This window comes from Protopterus annectens, chromosome 16.part0, assembly GCF_019279795.1.
Source record: "Protopterus annectens isolate FY-2018-M chromosome 16.part0, PAN1.0, whole genome shotgun sequence".
In the NCBI taxonomy this organism is placed as follows: domain Eukaryota; kingdom Metazoa; phylum Chordata; order Ceratodontiformes; family Protopteridae; genus Protopterus; species Protopterus annectens.
Window position 1 is genome coordinate 566,819,495 of NC_056750.1, and position 18,655 is coordinate 566,838,149.

General features: G+C 44.9%; 1 protein-coding gene across 1 annotated transcript in view; it reads right to left on the reverse strand.

Moving 5' to 3' along the window:
* The window catches only part of FUBP3 (far upstream element binding protein 3), a 1,726,332-nt gene that overhangs the window by 1,381,318 nt on the left and 326,359 nt on the right, over positions 1 to 18,655 (reverse strand). Inside the window, exon 4 of the mRNA XM_044058146.1 lies at positions 2,904 to 2,953. Within this exon, the coding sequence (XP_043914081.1) occupies positions 2,904 to 2,953 (50 nt within the window). The remainder of the gene's footprint in view (positions 1 to 2,903; positions 2,954 to 18,655) is intronic.

The window sequence follows — 18,655 nt, forward strand, 5'->3', positions numbered from 1 at the left end:
TCAGACTCATCCAAATTGGTATTGGAAGTGACAGACTCAGGGGAGTCTATGTGCTTTCTCTTGCACAGTCTCTTCAGAGGGACTTCTTCAGAGAGGTACTCCGGAGAAGTTATGGAAGAGACAATGCACCTGCAGGGGCTTCCTGAGGTTCTGGGTCTCTGTGCTGGGGGGAGGGGGGGCGAGATAGGCACTGGTACCTGGGAGGGACAGGAAGTTGGTTCTGAGAGCAGGGCTGTCTGAGGAGACAGCACTCTCTCCTTCAGTTCAAAAACCCCCCACCCCGAGGAGACCCTCCGCTCCAAAAAGACAGGTCAACTCAGAGGCAGAGCAGGTGGCTCCAAAGCTGAAGTAGGAGCAGAGCTCAACCTAGCCGAGGCACCAAAGGGCAGTCTGATCGGACTGTGTGTCAACTCCCCTCCCCAGACCCGATTGGCGAGCGCCGGCTCCTTGACTCCTCGACATCGGAAGGTGCAGAGGAAATCAGAGCAGAAGTCAGAACCGAAGATTCCAAAGGTGGTTTCGGTGCCGGCAGTTCTGCTATCGGATTCAAGCTCTCTGGCTCCGAAGAGTCCAGGGTGATTGGAGGAGGAATCAATGAAACAAGCGTCATATGGGATGGCTCCGATTCCTTTGGGTTCGGAGACCAAATTTTATTCAGGGCCGGTGCTCAAAGTAATCTCTTCACCGCCCGTTCCACATCTTCATCAGATAAACTCTTGGAAGAACGTGTGGGCAAAGAAGGTCTATCCAGAATAGGAGATCCCAGTAGAGATATCAGCTCAAATAAAGGAGACTGACTCCTTAATACTTCTGTCGGCTCCATGGATACTTTTGGCACTGAAGAAGTTCCAGGTCTATCGTAGTGGGTAGCCCTCGGTTCTGCCAATGCAATCTTTTTTGGTGGCACTGAAACTGGAGCTGTCGTAGCCGGTCTTTTGGATGATTTAGACCAGGTTGAAGAAGGGGAGGAAGATTTGGAGCTCAGAGTTGTCTAAAGCTTTCTGTAAACGCCCTTTCAATAAAGCCCTTGCCATCAAGTTTATTCCTACGCTCATGGAGCACTCTGCTACTGAACCCATGACATATGGTGCAGGGGTCCTGTAAATGGATGGCACAGAGGCAACAGACACAACCTGTACGCCCATCCACAAGAGACATCTTTGGGTGTGCATTTATCGCACTTTTTGAACCCTGATTGCTTATGTCCTTGGGTTCCTTTTCTCTGTCCTTGTCTTTGGACATTATGCGGCTGAAAACCAAGGCCGTAACTATTCAAAGACAGTTTAACTAGATCAACAGCAAAAACTACTATATGGGGAAAATTACTTTTTTTTTTTTTTTTTTTTTTTAAACAAACAAGCAGTAGAAAGAAGGAAGAAGAATCCTCTAACCTAAACGGATTCGAACTTCTACACAGACAAGACAAGGAAAACACAGGGGAAGCGGCCCTCTAACTTAAACGGGCCGCAAGAGCCCTCTAAGTTCTCACTGGGTTGGGAAGGGGATTTCTAACTAACTACAGTTACCCAACACAGAAAACACGAAAAATAAATCTCTAAAAAGGTAGAGAGAGAAATCAGAGAGAAAATAGACTGAAAAAACCTACACTAAGCCAACGAGCCAGCAGGAACACTTCTTGATCGCTTGAGCGGCGAACGAAATCTGGGATGTAGCCCAGAGCATCATGGGATAGGGGTTAGCCTCGAGCCAGTGGAAGCTCTCGAGCTTTAGTATTCAGCGGAGTCGGAACCGTGAATGGCTCCGAACCCAACCTGTAAGAATTACGGCGAGACAGGACAACATAGCATTTAATGTTAACACCATTTCAGAAGGAAATGTGAGTAGATCTTAAAGGAAACACAATCGCTATAAAAGCCAAATACCATTCTCTACAAGTAACAGCCTAAAGCTCAGAGAACCTGCAAGAGCAGGTAGATACTAGGAAATTTCTTACAGACAAGCTTCAAAGTTGCCAACACAGAAGGCCTGAACAAATGACAAGCAATGCTGCCAAACAAGAAGCTCAAAGTCCAAGGAGACAAGCTCTTCAAGCAACAGCAGAAATGAGGAATGGTTTTAAATAAGCCAGTATCACTTCTTAAAAAATAACCCCTTAATTAGTAACTATAAAAAAATTTTACAGACCTCTAAAAATACCCAAAATAGCCTGGAAGATCACTATGAAGGTTAAACCCACAAAGGTGAGTCAGAGTGCATTACTTTTCTTCAGAACACTAGTTACAGATTTTGTTTGTTTGTTAAGCTTCTCACCCCAAAACTAAATCTCTGTGGTTCACAAAATGACTAAAACGACAGCTAGCACTACATCTTCTGCTTACTACTACATGGTGTTGCCTTTCAATCTGTTTGTCTTTTCAGCTTTTCCCGGTTAGGGGTCACCACAGCGGAACTCCGGTCCGCTAATGATTGGCAGTAGATTTTTTATGGTGCCGAGTTGCCAGCCCGACGCCCAATCTTCAGCGAAGGCACGCCCATTCACGCATGTCTTTCCGAGGTCACTCGACCGAGGGGAGAACATGCAGACTCCACACAGAAGGCACTCCAGCCGTGAATCGAACAGCAGAACCTCTTAATGTGAGGCAACAATGCTACCACTGTACCACCTCACAGAGTAACAATGCAAAGCATTTCAGTTGAGTCACTTATGCTGTTAGTCTACTGTATGAATGTCTGACTCTACACAGCAACGGTAACAGTCTTGTCTCTAAGTATACAGGATTCAATCAGCATCCCACTTCACAACTTTAAGCACCAATTGAAAAACTCAAGCAACTAAAAAATAAAAACAGTAAAATGGAACACTTTGTTATCCCTTGACTGCAGTCTAGATAACCAAAACCAACTTTACTTATTGCTTTATAAATGGACAATGAAATACTTACTGAAGCCCACCATCTTATCCGGTACTTTGAAGTCTTCTGACATTACTGCCCTGAAATGTACAACAAAGAATAATTAGGAAGCTGAAAACTCAGTCTGAGTTCACCGTCATTCAGTTTTGAAACGGCACACTGCTACGTATAACTGTAAGATTGAATTGTCACTAATAAAAGACCCTGCACACATCCCAAAAGATTATCTACCTTTCAGATTTCTGTGAATGTCTTTGTCTTGACTTGCTCATTTAAAGTTGATCAGGCCAAACACAGACGATACAATAAACTAAAAATTCCACGAAGCATATACCAAATTACATCACCAAGATACAAGGAAAAATGGATGCAGACTGAAATAAAAGGGTTCTCCACTGACCAGAAGTGTTCAGTCTGCCAACTTGCTTTATCAAAGAACACTTGTTGCGTTTTAAGAATTTATACAGGACTTGCTTTCAGAAAGAACCAGGCCGACAAGGGTTAAGCAGACCACTTGCAGTTTCTACAGGTTCAACCCTTTTCATACCATAGATCAAAGTCTTTGAACATTGGATGATGCATGTGAACACATTACCGCTGCAGGACTGCAGTGGCGGTGTCCGTCAAGCCAGGAGAAGGGGAATAAATCTCGGACATTCAGGCTGGCCAATGGCTTCTACAGCAGGAAAAGTACAGTTGTGTAAAATCTTGCCATAACAGTAGAAGTCCTCCTCTTCACTGTTCTAATATACTTTTCAATGGGGATACCCTGCCAAAGGTAGCCCAACATCCGGCCAGTACGCCTAAGCTTTAGGCTGTAATCTGTACGCAGTATGTCATACGTATGTTCCCCATGCACGTAAAAGTGATGTACAAACATACCATCCTCACAAATGAAAAGCCCCAGAAGGAACAACAGTCTAAGGAGACAGAGGTAACAAGTACATCAAGAAGGAGAAAAGAAACAGGGGGAGGGAGGGAGAGAAAATTGCAACAGTCAAGAGAATGACACCTGTGGTTATGGTAAGATTTTACACAACTGTACTATGTCCTTCCATATTACTGTTGCAGTATTCTTTACAACAGGGAAAGCACAAAAGCTCAGGAAGAAACTTGGGAGGAGGAAGGACCAGGAGAGCCCTCAAGAAAATCATGTAGGATAACCCTGGCAAAACAAGGTCTAGCGCTTGGAGCAACATCCAACTTGTACTACTTGGTGACAAAAGTCCAAGTAGCTGCCTCAATAGAATTAGAACCCAAACCTTTGAAAAAAGCACCAGAAAAGGCCACAGTTTTGGCAGAATGAGCCTTAATAGAAGTTCATAGGAAGTTACTAGGCTATTGGCCCTGAGGCCCTTACAAGCCTAGCCAAGAATTTAGCCCACGTTCCAACACGTCAGCACCCTGTGCTACTGTCAAGCAGGGACTCATGTGGAATCCCAGGGAGTTATTTTCTGTTCCCTATCCAGGTTGCGCATAAAAAGGTTTAATGAGGTACTCTGCTTTCCGTGGAGAAGAACTCTATTCCACAAAAGGGGGAGTGTCTGGGACACAAATCTGTTCCATCAACAAGTCCTATTGATGTCACAGACGAGGTTGAAGTCGCACATGCGGGTTACTCGAGTGGAGCCTGACTTGCAGATATGCAACAGTCCCATCAGGGCTGGGTCTCAGATTGCTTTGTATGCCAGACAGAGTTCACCTCTGAGGAGTCTGCAGGAGACTGAGTAGAGGGACAGGGTTTTTAGCCTATATGTGTAGGGTAGATGTGTGAGGCGCTGGATTCTCCGGGTGAGGAACCTCTGTGGTCTCTCCATCTGCTGCATGTGCTTTGTGAGGTACATGCTGAAAGAGGCACTATACTCAACAATGGGTCTTATAAGGGAAGAATACAGGGATGTTATGACCACCTTTGTCCCAGGATGAGATACCCTTACAAATTAGGTGGGCCATGTAGAAATATTTCCATTGGAAGACTTTCCCAAGAAAGGGATAACAAAAGGAAACTGCTTTAGATATCCAGGAAGACATGTTTTTATTGGAAACACCCAAACTTAAAGACCTAGGATGAAAGGAAAAGTACAGTTTTGTACCTACCATAAATGTAGATGTCCGAACAGGAATGCATCTGCAGTCCTTACAAATGGGTTGTCCTGTCGTTCCAAAGTCTGGGTCTGGCCTCGGCTGGTGTCGCACTTCACCCGACGTCATAGCTGCAGTTCTTCGGGTATAAAGGCATCAGCCGACGCCATTTTCCTCAGTGTTTCTTGCCCCAGATGCCAGTTGCCCTCTTGGATAGCTAAATTTTGGATAAATGCCAATGTTTCCAAATAGTAGAAGGCAGACACAAAAAATAAGCATATATGTACATATATACAAACAAATACACCATAAGAGATCCCCCCCAGCTAGCTATTAGATGGGCAAATACCCTAGGAATACCACAGAGGGGAAGGAGGGTGGGTAATCCTGACTGCAGATGCATTCCTGTTCGGACATCTACATTTATGGTAGGTACAAAACTGTACTATGTCCTTCAAGGATGCATCTGCAGTCCTTACAAATGGGTAGAATACCATAGCCAAACTAGGGGAGGAGGAAGAAGAAATTATGGTGTAGTTAGGATCCCTTGCAAAACAGCAGTGGCAAACCCTGCTCGGGATCTAGAGTATAAAGGTAAGTTATAATGCTTGGCAAATGTATGCACGGAGGTCCAAGTAGCAGCCTCTATAATGTCCTTGGTAGCCACTCCTCGTAAGAAAGCTGTGGTAGTGGCTGTAGCCCTTGTAGAATGAGGCCTTATGTTCTGTGGAGTTTGCTTTCCATGGTAGGAGTAACAGAATCTGATGCAATTGCCTATCCACTTGGAGATTGTCCGTTTTGAAATTGCTTTTCCTTCCCTTCCTGTTGCATATGCTACCAGAAGCTGGTCAGTTTTTCTATTGCCCTTGGTTCTGTCCAGGTAGTAGCGCAACTGTCTATGTACATCCAAAGTATGCAGCCGTCTTTCCCCCCTGTTCTGTGGATTGGGGAGGAAGGTAGGTAGGTGGATAGCCTGGTTTAAAGACACTCTGGATACCACCTTAGGCATAAATGTAGGATTTGTTCTCATGGACACTATCTTGATGGAAGATTAGGAAGGGTTGTACTGCCATTAAAGCCTGTAGCTCAGAAACCCTTCTTGCTGAGGTAATTGCCAGCAGAAAGGCAGTTTTCCAGGATAGGTGTTGAAGATCTGCTGTTGCTGCTGGTTCGAAGGGGAGTGTCAATTTTTCTAGCACAAAGTTCAAGTCCCATGCTGGTAATGGTGGTTTCCTAGGAGGTTTTACATTTTAATTCCTCTCAGAAACTGCCTGAGTAGAGGATGCGAGAAGACAGGGGATCAAGCTGTATTCTGCAGAAATAGCTGATGCATGTATCTTGATGGAGGAATAGGACAGGCCTGTATGGAAAAGCTCTGCCAAATACTCCAGGATGTTGGCAATGTCTACCTTTGACACATCTTTTCCCCTTTCAGTACTCCAAATGAGAAACCTTTTCCATTTTCCTGCATAGTTCCTTCTTGTTGAAGGTCTGCGGGCCTCAAGGATAATGTCTTTAACCCTTTGGGATAAATCTGGGTTAGTTGCTCTTATGTAATGTTCCAGGCAGTCAGCTGCAGAGTTTTCAGGTTTGGATGCAGGGTGTTGTAGCCGCTCTGAGTTAACAGCAAAGGAATCAGGGTAGTGTCCACATTTTCCCCGAGACATGCTCCTCAGTAATGGGTACCAATGTTGTCTTGGCCAGTCTGGAGCTATCAGAATGATCCTTGGGCGTTCCTCTTTGATTTTCAGTAGCACCTTGTGCATCAAAGGAAGAGGTGGGAATGCATATGCTGTCAGGCCTTTCCAACTGAAGGATAGAGAGTCCACCTTCCAAGCAAGTGGGTGGTACGTCCTTGTGCAGAATTTCTTGAGCTGGTGATTGAGTGGGGATGCGAATAGGTCTATTTGTGGCAGTCCCCATTTCCTTGTGATGACCTTGAAGATGTCCGGGTGTAGCATCCATTCGTGAGCATCCGAGGTAGTTCTGCTTAATATGTCTGCTAGGATGTTTTCTTTTCCGGTACAAAAATTGCTTGTAACTGAATGTTGTAGCTCAGAGCCATATTCCATAGGTCCAGTGCCATCCGGCATAGAGGGTATGAATGAGTGCCTCCCTGTTTGTTGATGTACCACATGACTGTGGTGTTGTCTGTCCTTATCATCAACTGCCCTTCTTGGAGGAATGGTCTGAAATTCTGGATTGCTAGTTTTACTGCCAGCATTTCCTTTTGATTTATGTGCAGGTGCAGCTGATCTGGAGTCCATAACCTTGTATGCACTTGTCCAGCATGTGGGCCCCCCAACCGAGGTCTGAGGAGTCCGTTGTGATGGTTTGGCTTGGTTGAATGCTGTGGAAGGGCAAACCTGGGTTTGACTGGCATGCCTGAGCCCACCATAGGAACTCTTGTTTCAGGCATAGAATTAGTGGTATTTCGGTTTCTAGGCTGTGCCTGTGTTGAGACCATAAATTCTTCAGGTACCACTGTAGCTTTCTCATATGCAGTCTGGCATGAGGGACCAGGATTATGCAGGATGCCATGAAGCCCAAGGCCTGCAGTACTTTCCTTGCTGTTAGTTTGTTCTGTTTTGTTAATGCCAAGAAGTAGAGAGGAAGTTGTTCTTGTTTTTCTGCAGTTAGGGATGCCATCTGTTTTACTGTGTCCAATTCTGCACCTAAGAAGGTTATTCTTTGGGATGGTATCAGTCTTGATTTTTTTATATTGACTGTATATCCCAGGGCTTGCAGTAAGCAAATGACTCTTTGTAAGTCTTCTGTTAGCTTGTTTTTGTTGTCCGCTTGTATCAGGCAGTCGTCCAGGTATGGATATATTTGGATTCCCTGAAGCCTGCAGTGAGAGATTACTGATGCCAGGCATTTCGTGAACACTCTGGGCGCAGTAGATAAGCCAAAGGGCAATGCTGAGAATTGATAATGCTCTGATCCTGCAAGAAATCTGAGGTATCTTCTGCAATTTGGTCGTATGGGGACGTGCAGGTATGCCTCCTTGAGATCTAGAGTCACCAGCCAATACTCCTTGCCCAGCATGGGAAGAAGTTGCTGTAGGGTCAGCATTTTGAATTTTGGAACAATGATGAATGTGTTTAAAGCGGACAGGTCGAGAATAGGCCTCCAATTTTTCTCTTTTCTTGGTACCAGGAATAGTCTGGAGTAAAATCCCTTTCCTTGTTCCATAGATGGTACCCTTTCCACAGCTCTCATCTTTGCTAATTGAGCTATTTGTTTTAGAGCTTCTGTCTTTTGATTTGGTGGTAGGTTTGGCATTCCTCTTTTTCCTGGTAAAGTATGGAAATGAAACCTGTAGCCTTGGTCTATAGTTTGCAAAATCCACTTGTCTCTTGTGATGTAGTGCCAGTTTTTTGAAAGTAAGGCTAACTTTCCGCCTAAGGGTGCTGCTATTTGTTCCCTGGTAGGCGGTGCCAGAGCCAAGTCACTGTGATTGTCCTGTTGCAGTGGTAGTAGTTGTGTCTGTGCCTCGCTGGTTGTTACCTTGCCACTGGCGTCCCCTGTAGGCACCTCCTCTGGATTGATTTCTGCCTCTTGAACGCCTATTCCTGCCTCTCTGTGTTTTAGAGGAGTCTGGAAAGGACCAATTTTTGGAAGGCCAGTTCCTGCTAAACCTTGGAGGCTGAACCTGTAAGAAATCTTTCACTGTTTGTACAGATTTTGCCTTCTCTTCCATTTTCTTCAGTACCTGCGGAGCAGGAGAACCAAATAAACTGACCTTATCCATAGGAGCATCTAATAGTTTTGCTTTAACATGATCCCAAGACCTGTTCTTTCAACCATGCATGCCTTCTTATAACTGTGCCAGTCATGGCTGATCTAAAGGAAGCCTCCAGTGCATCATAGCCACATTTTAAAGAATGGTTACTAACCTGCTGAATGTTATGCACCATTTCTAGAACATATTTCTTATCTAAAGAATCATCAGAGGACAGTTTCTTAGTTAACTGGTCAAGCATAAACTCCTGGTATTGGATCATATGAAACTGACAGTTCAATGCCCTAGCTGAGAGAGTAGCAGAGGTGTATACTTTTTTACCCCATCTCTCTAAGGACCTGGATTCCCTTTCAGAGGGGAGAGGGTTTTTAACTGAGGTCGAAGCTACTGCCTTAGGCCCCTGGGAGATAGTCTCGGGATCTGCAAAAGGAGCCTTGTATAAATGGTGATGCGTGTCCAGGACCCTGTAGAACCTATCGGGCTTAGCAGGGGCTGGAGGCAAAGTATCAGGAGCAGTGCAAGCATCATTAAATGCATCATCTACAACAGGAAGAACTGGAGGTATAGCTAAAGGCCTATGTTGTGGTAAATGCAAAAAAGTCCTAAGCCTTTCCTTGAATCTGAGAAATCTTGCCCCTGCCATTGGAATTGCTCTCTCATGGCATGTAAGGTTTCCCCAAAGGAAAATTCCTCTGGTGGAGAGGCAGAAGGAATCGATTCCTCAGCATCGGAGTCTTCATAAGGAGAAAAGGAGCCTCTGGATGGTCTGTATTGTCTGTATCATCAGAAGAATCAACTGAGGACACTGGCTCAGGGGGCTCTGCTCTAGGTCTCTTTTCTGGAGGAGGTTGAGAGGCCCTGTCTGGATGAGTTTGGGATCCCCTTATTAAAGAGATGAGATCCTCTGCCAGAGTGAGCATTTGGGAACTGGAACTGGGCCTGTGAGAGGGGGGGCTTAACAGGCACAGACTTAGAAGTTTTGGCTGCTTTAGCCCTGGCAAAGGCCTTTATGGACATGGCTGCAGGCGGCCTAGCAGCACCACGCAGGGGTTGAAACATCCAAAGGGATGGTGTCCGATAATTCTTGTGAAACCACAGTAGCAGGTTGAATTTCAGAGGCCGATTCAACGAGGTTAGAAGGGGCCTCGGTAGTAGTCATGGATTCGGCTGAAGATAGAACCGTTTGCTCGGTTTCGGCCGAAACCGAGACACTCGCGGTTTGCTTAACCGCGGTTTCGGCCGAAACCGCGGACCGCGAGTGTCGGTCCTTTTCTTTGCGTTTCTTAACAACTTGTGAAGTCGGAGGATCCGACGGCATTATGTACGCAAAATCTGAGCCGAAAAACTGTTCAGCAAACTCCGACCGACGTCTAAGCGTCCGTCGGTTGAAAGAAGCACAGGCTAAACAAACAAGCTGCTACGTCGTGGTCTGGGCCTAAACAAGGTAAGCAGTAAGAGTGGAAATCTTTATGAGGTATTTGTTTCCCACAAGTTATTTCTGACATCGGCTGAGGCAAGAAAGAGTCCCCAACGGGGTACTTAGCTTTTTAGAAGTCTTCGAAGTAGTATTCGGTAGTAGTAATCTCTGGATCTGACCGACCGGCACTTGCGAACAGCTTCTGCTTCGGGCGCCACGCGGCAAGAAAGACTGGGGAAAATGGCGTTGGCTGATGCCTTTATACCCGAAGAACTGCAGCTATGACGTCGGGTGAAGTGCGACACCAGCCGAGGCCAGACCCAGACTTTGGAATCCGGCCGACCGAAGGGCTGCCTGACGACAGGACAACCCATTTGTAAGGACTGCAGATGCATCCTTGAAGGACATCAAAAAGATGCTTAGATGTATGAATGACTTTAGTTTTATCCAAATATCTGAGCTGTCTATATAAATCCAAGGTGTGAAGAGCCTTCTCACTAGCAGACTGTAGAGAAGGGAAAATAGTGGGCAAATGAATAGACTGATTAAGAGAAAACTCATTAACTACCTTGGGCATAAAAGAAAGATTAGTACAAAGAGATACCCATGCCCTTATGTAAAAGCAAAAACGGAGGAACAAGCTATAAGGGTTTACAAATCAGACACCCATATGGAACAATCTTACAAGAACAATACTGTAAGGAAGCTGAAGCTGCATGCTCAAAAGGAGCCCAAGTCATTTTTTTCCAAAACAAAATTAAGGTCCCAGGAAGGAGGAACAGCCTTTCTGTGTGGCCTAATGTAAAGGATGCCTTTAAGAAATTGTTTGACCTCAAATCAAGAAGCTAGAGGAGTCAAATGCAGAAAAGCAGAAATAGCCTAAAGGTGGGCTTTAACAGAAGAGTATGCCAACCAAGCACTGAGCAATTAACACAAATAGAGAATCAAAGGAACATCCACAGTAAGCAGATCCAGGTTACGAGAAAGACACCAGATAGAATATATCTTCCATTTGGATAAATAAGCTTTCTGGTACTGTGTTTCCTGGCCTCCTGCAGGACCGGAAGCATGTCCTCAGAAAACGGTACCTAAAAGGGATCAAACCCCCATCATCCACAATGTCATCTGAAGACTAAACAAGTGGGAATGGATGAGAGACCCCTTGTCTTGTGCAAGTAGCCCCACCCTTTGAGGTAGCTTGGGATGACTGCCTTTAGCTAAATGCAAAAGAGGAGGGAACCAGTGCTGGCTGGGTCAAAAAGGAGTCACCAACAAGATTTTGGGAGCATCCTAGTCTATCTTGAACAGGACCCTCGGTACGAGAGGAAGGGGAGGAAAAGCATAAAGAAAAATCCCCTTCCAAGAAAAAGAGAGTGCATCCACCTTCCAAGCCAGAGAACACTGGACACTGGTGCAAAAGAGAGGAAATTCTCTGTTCAGAGGGGAGGCAAAAAGATCTACTTGAGGAGTACCCCACTGGTGGACAATGTCCAGAAACACATCTCTGTGAAGTACCCACTTGTGAGTCTGTGTTATGGACCCGCGCAGAAACATTTCCACAATGTTCTGATCTGAGGGAATGTAAAAGTACTAGACAGCTAAATCCCAAACCTGAAAAGCTAGTCTACACAGGAGATGAGATTTTGCCCCCCATTCCATATTTGAGGCATTTGTAAAGTGTTACTGAGTGGGAACTGGAGGTTGAAAAGGAAGCCCTGGGTTAAGGGGCAACTGATGATTCCACCACTGAAATTCCAGCCGGGGACATGGGAGAAGGGGAATTGGAAAATCCAAAGGATGACAATGTTGAAGTCTGACCGACTTTAGGAACCAATGGAGCCTTCTCATATGAAGCTTGGCCACAGGAAGCCTAGGAATGGTGGAAGCCATGTATCCCAGAGCTCTTGGAAACTCCCTAGCTATAATCAAGCCCAAGGAAGAAGGGATTGAAAGAAAGCAATCAGAGTTAAAGCCTTGGGAGGAGACAGAAATGCCAACACTGAACAGTCTGAAGCTTGTACCCTTGAAAAACATGATCCTGAGAACGATTCAGGAATGATTTTTGGAAATTCACTGTAAATCCTAGGCTTTGCAGGAGATGATAGCAAAGTGAAGATATTTAAGTAAAATCACAGGAGAAGAGGCCTGAATGAGAAGGTCATCCAGGTAAAGAAGATCTGTACTCCCTTCAATCTGCAAAAAGCAATCATAAGAGCAAGGGATTTGATGAAGACCCTTGGGGCAGCAGACAGGTCAAAAGGCAAAGCAAAGAACTGAAAATGTACGGTAGCAGAATAACGCAAAAAATTCCTGAAAAGGGAATCCATAGGAATGTGGAGATATGCATCCTTTAGATCCAGGGAAACAGGAAAGCATGAGGAAGACAAACCAGAAACAAAGTTTGAAGGGATAGCATCGGAAAGGAATGAGCCTTCAAAAAGCTGTTTAGCTAAGAGAGATCCAGAATGGGTCTCCAGGTACCTTCTTTCCCGGGGACCAAAAACATTCTGGAGTAAAACAGTACAGTTGTGTATACTTACCATAAATGTAGATGTTCGGGTGTATTCACTGTTGCAGTCATTACATTTGGGTAATCTGCTGGCAGGTTTACCTCAGTCGGCCTGAATTCCAAAGTCTTGGGTCCTCAGTCGATTGCTGTCTTCTCTTCCATGACATCAGGTCGTCAGGGGTATAAAACATGCAGCAGACGCCATTTTCTTTAGTTTTTCTTGCCCCCAATGTCAGGTGCCCCCATATAAATACATGCATCAATATAAACTTTACCTTCATCTACAAGCAAATACACCACATAGGTTGTAGAAGATAGTGAAGAAAAGATAAACTTCAGAATGACAGGGGGATGGCGGGAGGGTAACCTGGACTGCAACAGTGAATACACTCGAACATCTACATTTATGGTAAGTGTACACAACTGCACTATGTTCTTCATGTTTCACTGTTGCAGTCATTGCATTTAGGTAGAATCCCAAAGCTATGGTTGGGAGGCTGGAGCTAAACAGCATTAGGTGCAGCTATAAGGACCTGCAGCACTGCAGTGGCAAAGCCTGCCCTGGACTTAGCATAGAGAGGCAAATGGTAATGCTTTGTAAAGGTGTGAACAGAACGCCAAGCAGCAGCCTCTAGAATTCTTTGGTTGGTACTCCTCTGAGAAAGGCTGCTTAAATAGCTGCAGCTCTGGTGGAATGAGACCTAATGCCCTTGGGCACAGGTTTACCATGGTGTAAGTAGCAGAAACAGACGCAGTGGCTTATCCACTTTGAAATTGTCTGCTTTGAAATAGCCTTTCCTTCTGATCCTGCAGCATATGACACTAGTAATTGCTCAGTTTTTCTTAGAGCTTTAGTCCTGCTCAAGTAGAATCTTAGCTGTCTGTGTACATCCAAGGAATGCAGAATTCTCTCCCCTTTGTTCTGCGAATTTAGATAAATGTTGGCAGATGAATTGTTTGGTTAAGAGCCAAACTGGAAACCACCTTTGGCATAAAAGTAGGATTTGTCCTCAGAGACGCCCTGTCCTGGTAAAATATGATAAAAGGCTCTACCGCCATGAGGGCCTGTAGCTCTAAACTCTTCTTGCTGAAGTAATTGCTAGTAGCAGAGCTGTTTTCCATGATACGAACTTTATATCAGCAGTAGCAGCTGGTACAAATGGAGGCAGGGTGAGCTTTTCCAACACATAATTGAGGTCCCATGCAGGTAATGGTGATCTTCTAGGGGGCCTTACATTTTTGGCTCCTTTAAGATACTGCTTTAAGAAAGGATGAGAAAAGATTGGTGGCTCTGTGTTATAAAGCACCGAAATGGCAGAGGCATGGATTTTGATTGATGAGAAAGATAGGCCTTTGTCAAGCATCTCAATTAAGTATTGTAATATCTGAGGAATATTTGGTTCTGCTGTATCAGTTCCTTGTGCTTGATTCCAAGCACAGAATCTATTCCACTTGTCAGCATACGATTTTCTAGTACTAGGCCTTCTGGCTTCCAAAATAACATCCATCACAGCTTTACTGAGAGATGTTGTTTGTATGATTACATGATTAGCCATGCTGCCAGGTTTTGAGTCTGTAGTTGATTGTGCAGTATCTGATTGTTTTGCTGGTGCAGTAGTTGTGGTCTTTGAGGCAAGGTCCATGCTAGGTATTGAGACAAGTTCCTTAGGATTGGAAAACATTATTGGCGGGGCCAGTCCGGGGCAATTAATATCATCTTTGGCTTCTCGTCTGACTTTTAGGAGGACCTTGGGTAGAAGAGGCAGAGGAGGAAAGCAGTAAACTGATAGGTTTTTCCAACTGAAGGATAGGGCGTCCACTTTCCATGCTTGTCTGTGATAAGTCCTTGTGCAGAATACTTTTCAATGGATAATTTTGAGGAGAGGCAATTAGATCTATGTCTGGGCTCCCCCATTTCTCTGTTATGCTGAAGACTTGTGGATTTAGATTCCACTCGTGAGGATCCATAAGGTTTCTGCTTAAATAGTCTGCCAGAGTGTTTTGTTTTCCAGGCAGGAATTGAGCTTGAAGATGTATTTGGTAGGTCAAAGCTGTGTCCCACAGTGCCAAGGCTAATCTGCAAAGGGGGAATGAATGTGTGCCCCCTTGCTTGTTTATATACCACATGACTGTGGTGTTGTCCGTCTTTACCAGTAGTTGTCCTGGATGAAGTAAGTCCTTGAAGGCTGTTAGGGCATTTTGAATAGCTAGCATCTCTTTCTGGTTGATATGTAGATGCATTTGTTTTGGTGCCCATATGCCCTGAATGCATCTTTCTGCCATGTGGGCCCCAAGCATAATCTGATGCGTCTGTTGTTAAGGTTTGGTGGTCAGGGAGTAGAGTGAAGGGCCATCCCATGTTTTGGTGACAGGCCTTTGCCCACCATAGAAACTCCTGTTGCAGGCAGGGAATGAGAGGAATCATTGTTGACAGACAGCGTGAATGCTGACTCCATAAACTTTTTAGGTACCACTGAAGTTTCCTCATCTGCAGCCTTGCATATGGAATTAGTAGGATGCAGGATGCCATGAAGCCCAGAGCCTGCAGAACTTGTCTTGCAGAAGACTGGGTTTTTGTTGCCATCAGTTTGAAGTAAGTAGTCAGTTGCCTTTGTTTGTCTGGCGTAAGGTAAGCCATCTGGGCAGCTGTATTCAAGCTTACACCCAGGAATGTTATCTTTTGAGAGGGTACCAGTTGTGATTTATTTTCGTTTGTGTACCCCAGGCATGTTAGAAGCCTTTTCACAAACGCCAGGTGTCGAAGAAGAGTGTCCTTGTTCTCTGCTTGAATGAGACAGTCGTCCAAGTAAGGATGTATTTGTATACTTCTTTGTCTGCAAAATGCAATTACTGGTGCCAGGCACTTTGTAAAGATGCTGGGCGCAGTAGATAAGCCAAAGGGCAGTGCAGAGAATTGATAATGCATTAAGCCAGCCTTGAATCTGAGGTATCTTCTGCACAATTGTCTTATTGGGACATGCAGGTATGCCTCATTTAGGTCTAACGTCACCAGCCAAGCATTCTTGCCCAACATGGGCAGAAGCTGCTGCAAAGTCAGCATTTTGAATTTTGGAATGTCCAGGTATGTGTTCAAAATCAATAAATCCACTACTGGCCGCCAGGCCTTGTCCTTTCTGGGTACCAAGAACAGTCTTGAGTAAAAACCTTGTCCTTTTTCCTGTTCTGGTACTGGTTGAATGGCCCCCATATCCATGAGGGACATAACCTGTTTCTGTGCCTCTGCCCATTGATTTTTGGGCAGATCTGGCCAACTGTTTGCCATTGGCAGTGTGTGGAAATGGAATCTGTATCCCTGTGACATTGTTTAGTACCCACTTGTCCTGGGTTAACAACTGCCAATTTTGAGCAAAAAGTGCTAATTTTCCCCCTAATGGTGCTATCAAAAGATAAGTGCTTGGTGTAGGCAGAGGGAAGTCATTGGGACTGTTTTCTGTAGGTTTGCGCTTTATCTCCCCCTAATTTGGAGGTAGATTGCTTTGACCTGTATGAATCTTGAGCCTGGTATCTGGAACCCTTTGGGCATTTGGATTTGCCCCTTTGAGCACTGTCCAACACAGGAAAGGACCAATGTTTTGTAAGCCAGTGTCTACTGAATTTTGTTGGCTGCACTTGTAAGAAGACTAACAGTTTGCATAGACTTAGCTTTGTCTTCTATTTTCTTTAAAACCTCTTCTACCTTAATACCAAACAGAGAATCATGCTGTAAAGGTGCATCTAGCAATTTAGCTTTAACATGATCAGGCAAATTTTGTTCCTTTAACCAGGCATGCCTCCTAATCACAGATCCAGTAACTGCGGCCCTGCAGGAGGCCTCTAAGGAATCAAAACCACACTGCAAAGTATGCTTTCCAACTTGTTCAGCTGCATGCAATAATTCCTGCAATTCTTTAATTTCTGCACATTCTGAAATCATCATCATTTTCTGTTTCAGCAATCCCATAACATGTTGTTGGTACTTAAGCATATGAAATTTACAGTTTAAGGCCCTGACTGCCAAGGTTGCAGATGTATAAACCTTTTTCCCCATCTGTCAAGTGCCCTTGAATCTCTGTGAGAGGGGATAGGATTTTTTGCTGTTGAGGCCTTAACTCCCTTTGGACCCTGTGAAATAGTTTCAAGATCAGCAGCAGGGTTTCTAAATAAAAATGTATGTGCATCAGGGACCCTGTAATATCTGTCAGGCTTACTGGGAGCCGGAGGTAAGGAGTCAGGGGTCAAGCTTGACTCCGAAAACACATCATCCACAATGTCTAAAACAGGGGGAATGGGTAAAGGCTTGTGCTGAGGGAGAAGAAGAAAATTCGTGAGCCTCTTTTTTGATTCTGAGAAGTCTTGACTCTCCCAGTGAAAATGCTCCCTCAAAGTATTCAAGGTTTCTGCAAATGAATAATCCTCTGGAAGAGATGCAGATGGAATAGACTCCGCATCAGAATCCTCCTAGGGAGGTATAGATAATTCCTGATCAGAAGAAATAGAAACCTGATCTGAAGATTCATAATCAGTGTCTTGCTTAGGCCTCTTATCTGGAGGGGGATGGGTACCCCTGATCAAGGTAATAAGGTCTTCAGCCATTTTGATCTGTTTTTTAGGCATAGAGGCCTGTGCACATGGCTCATGCGTCTGTTTTTTAGTTTTAGAAGTTGCCTCTGTCTTTGGGTTTGCAGCTGTCGTTGGTCTGATATGTAAATGTCGAGGTCTGAATACACCCCCTCAGAAGCCGGTGCCTGCTCAGCGGCTCCGGACCCATCCGTCGGTCCAATGCCTTGAGTATCTTGCAGCATGCCGGACACCACATGTGTGTCAGTAGAAGCCTGCGACTGGAAGGTAGCGGGTATCAGGGGCTGCGAAAGCGCCTCACTGAGTACCGGCGACTGGCTTAGGAGAAGCTTTGTCGTCGGTTTTGGATCTCGACTGCCTTTCTCTGTCCTTTTCTTTGCGTTTTTTATGTACTCCTGTAGTCAGATTGCTATCCGACGACATTTTTGGGTAGTTAAATCTGTTTCCAAAATAATTTTATGCAAAAATATACAGATGCTTAATAGTGCGTTGGTTAAATCTAGCACAAAACCGGCAGCCAGGCACATTGTGATCAGGGCCTAGGCAAGGAATACAGTATAAATGTAAATCCTTATGAGGTATTTGCTTCCCACAAGTAATACAATTATTAACTTTTTCTGACACTGGTAAAAGGCACGAAAAAAGTTTCCCCAACGGTGTGCTTTAGTGAAGACTTCGGTTCTGAAACTCAAACTCGAATATTTCAGTAGTCGGCTGACCGGCACTTGCAAAATGCTTCTGCTTCGGGCACCGTGCAGCAAGAAAGACTAAAAAAACGGTGTCGGCTGCATGTTTTATACCCCTGACGACCTGACGTCATGGAAGAGAAGACAGCAACCGACGCAGGACCCAAGAATTTGGAATTCAGGCTGACTGAGGGAAACCTGCCAGCAGATTACCCAAATGTAATGACTGCAACAGTGAAACACGAAGAAAAAGAAGTTATGTAACTACCATAATGTTCTATGTTAGTTGTCTTCATCTTGCCTTCTTTCTTGCTGGTTGGGATAGGAGCCGATGCTCGGCTCCGACTCGGCCATCTTCTATATCTCGAGAGCCGTTTACTGGCTCGAGGCTACACCTTATCCCATGATGCCTAGCGATAGCTATCCTGATCTCGTTTGAAATAGCTAACCCCTGACATAGCCAGAGAATACACCTGTCTATACAAATAGGTTGAGCAGACCTGTTATACTCTCTAAGTCAGTAGAGGAAAAGTACAGTTGTGTACCTACCATAAATGTAGATGTTCGAGTGTATTCACTGTTGCAGTCATTACTCTTGGGTTATCCTGCTGGCAGGCTACCCTCAGTCGGCCAGAATTCCAAAGTCTAGGACCGGCGTCGGTTGCTATCGCCTCTTCCCTGACGTCAGTGCGCCAGGGGTATAAAAGATGCAGCCGACGCCATTTTCTTCAGTTTTTCTTGCTCCAGATGTCAGGTGCCCCAAAT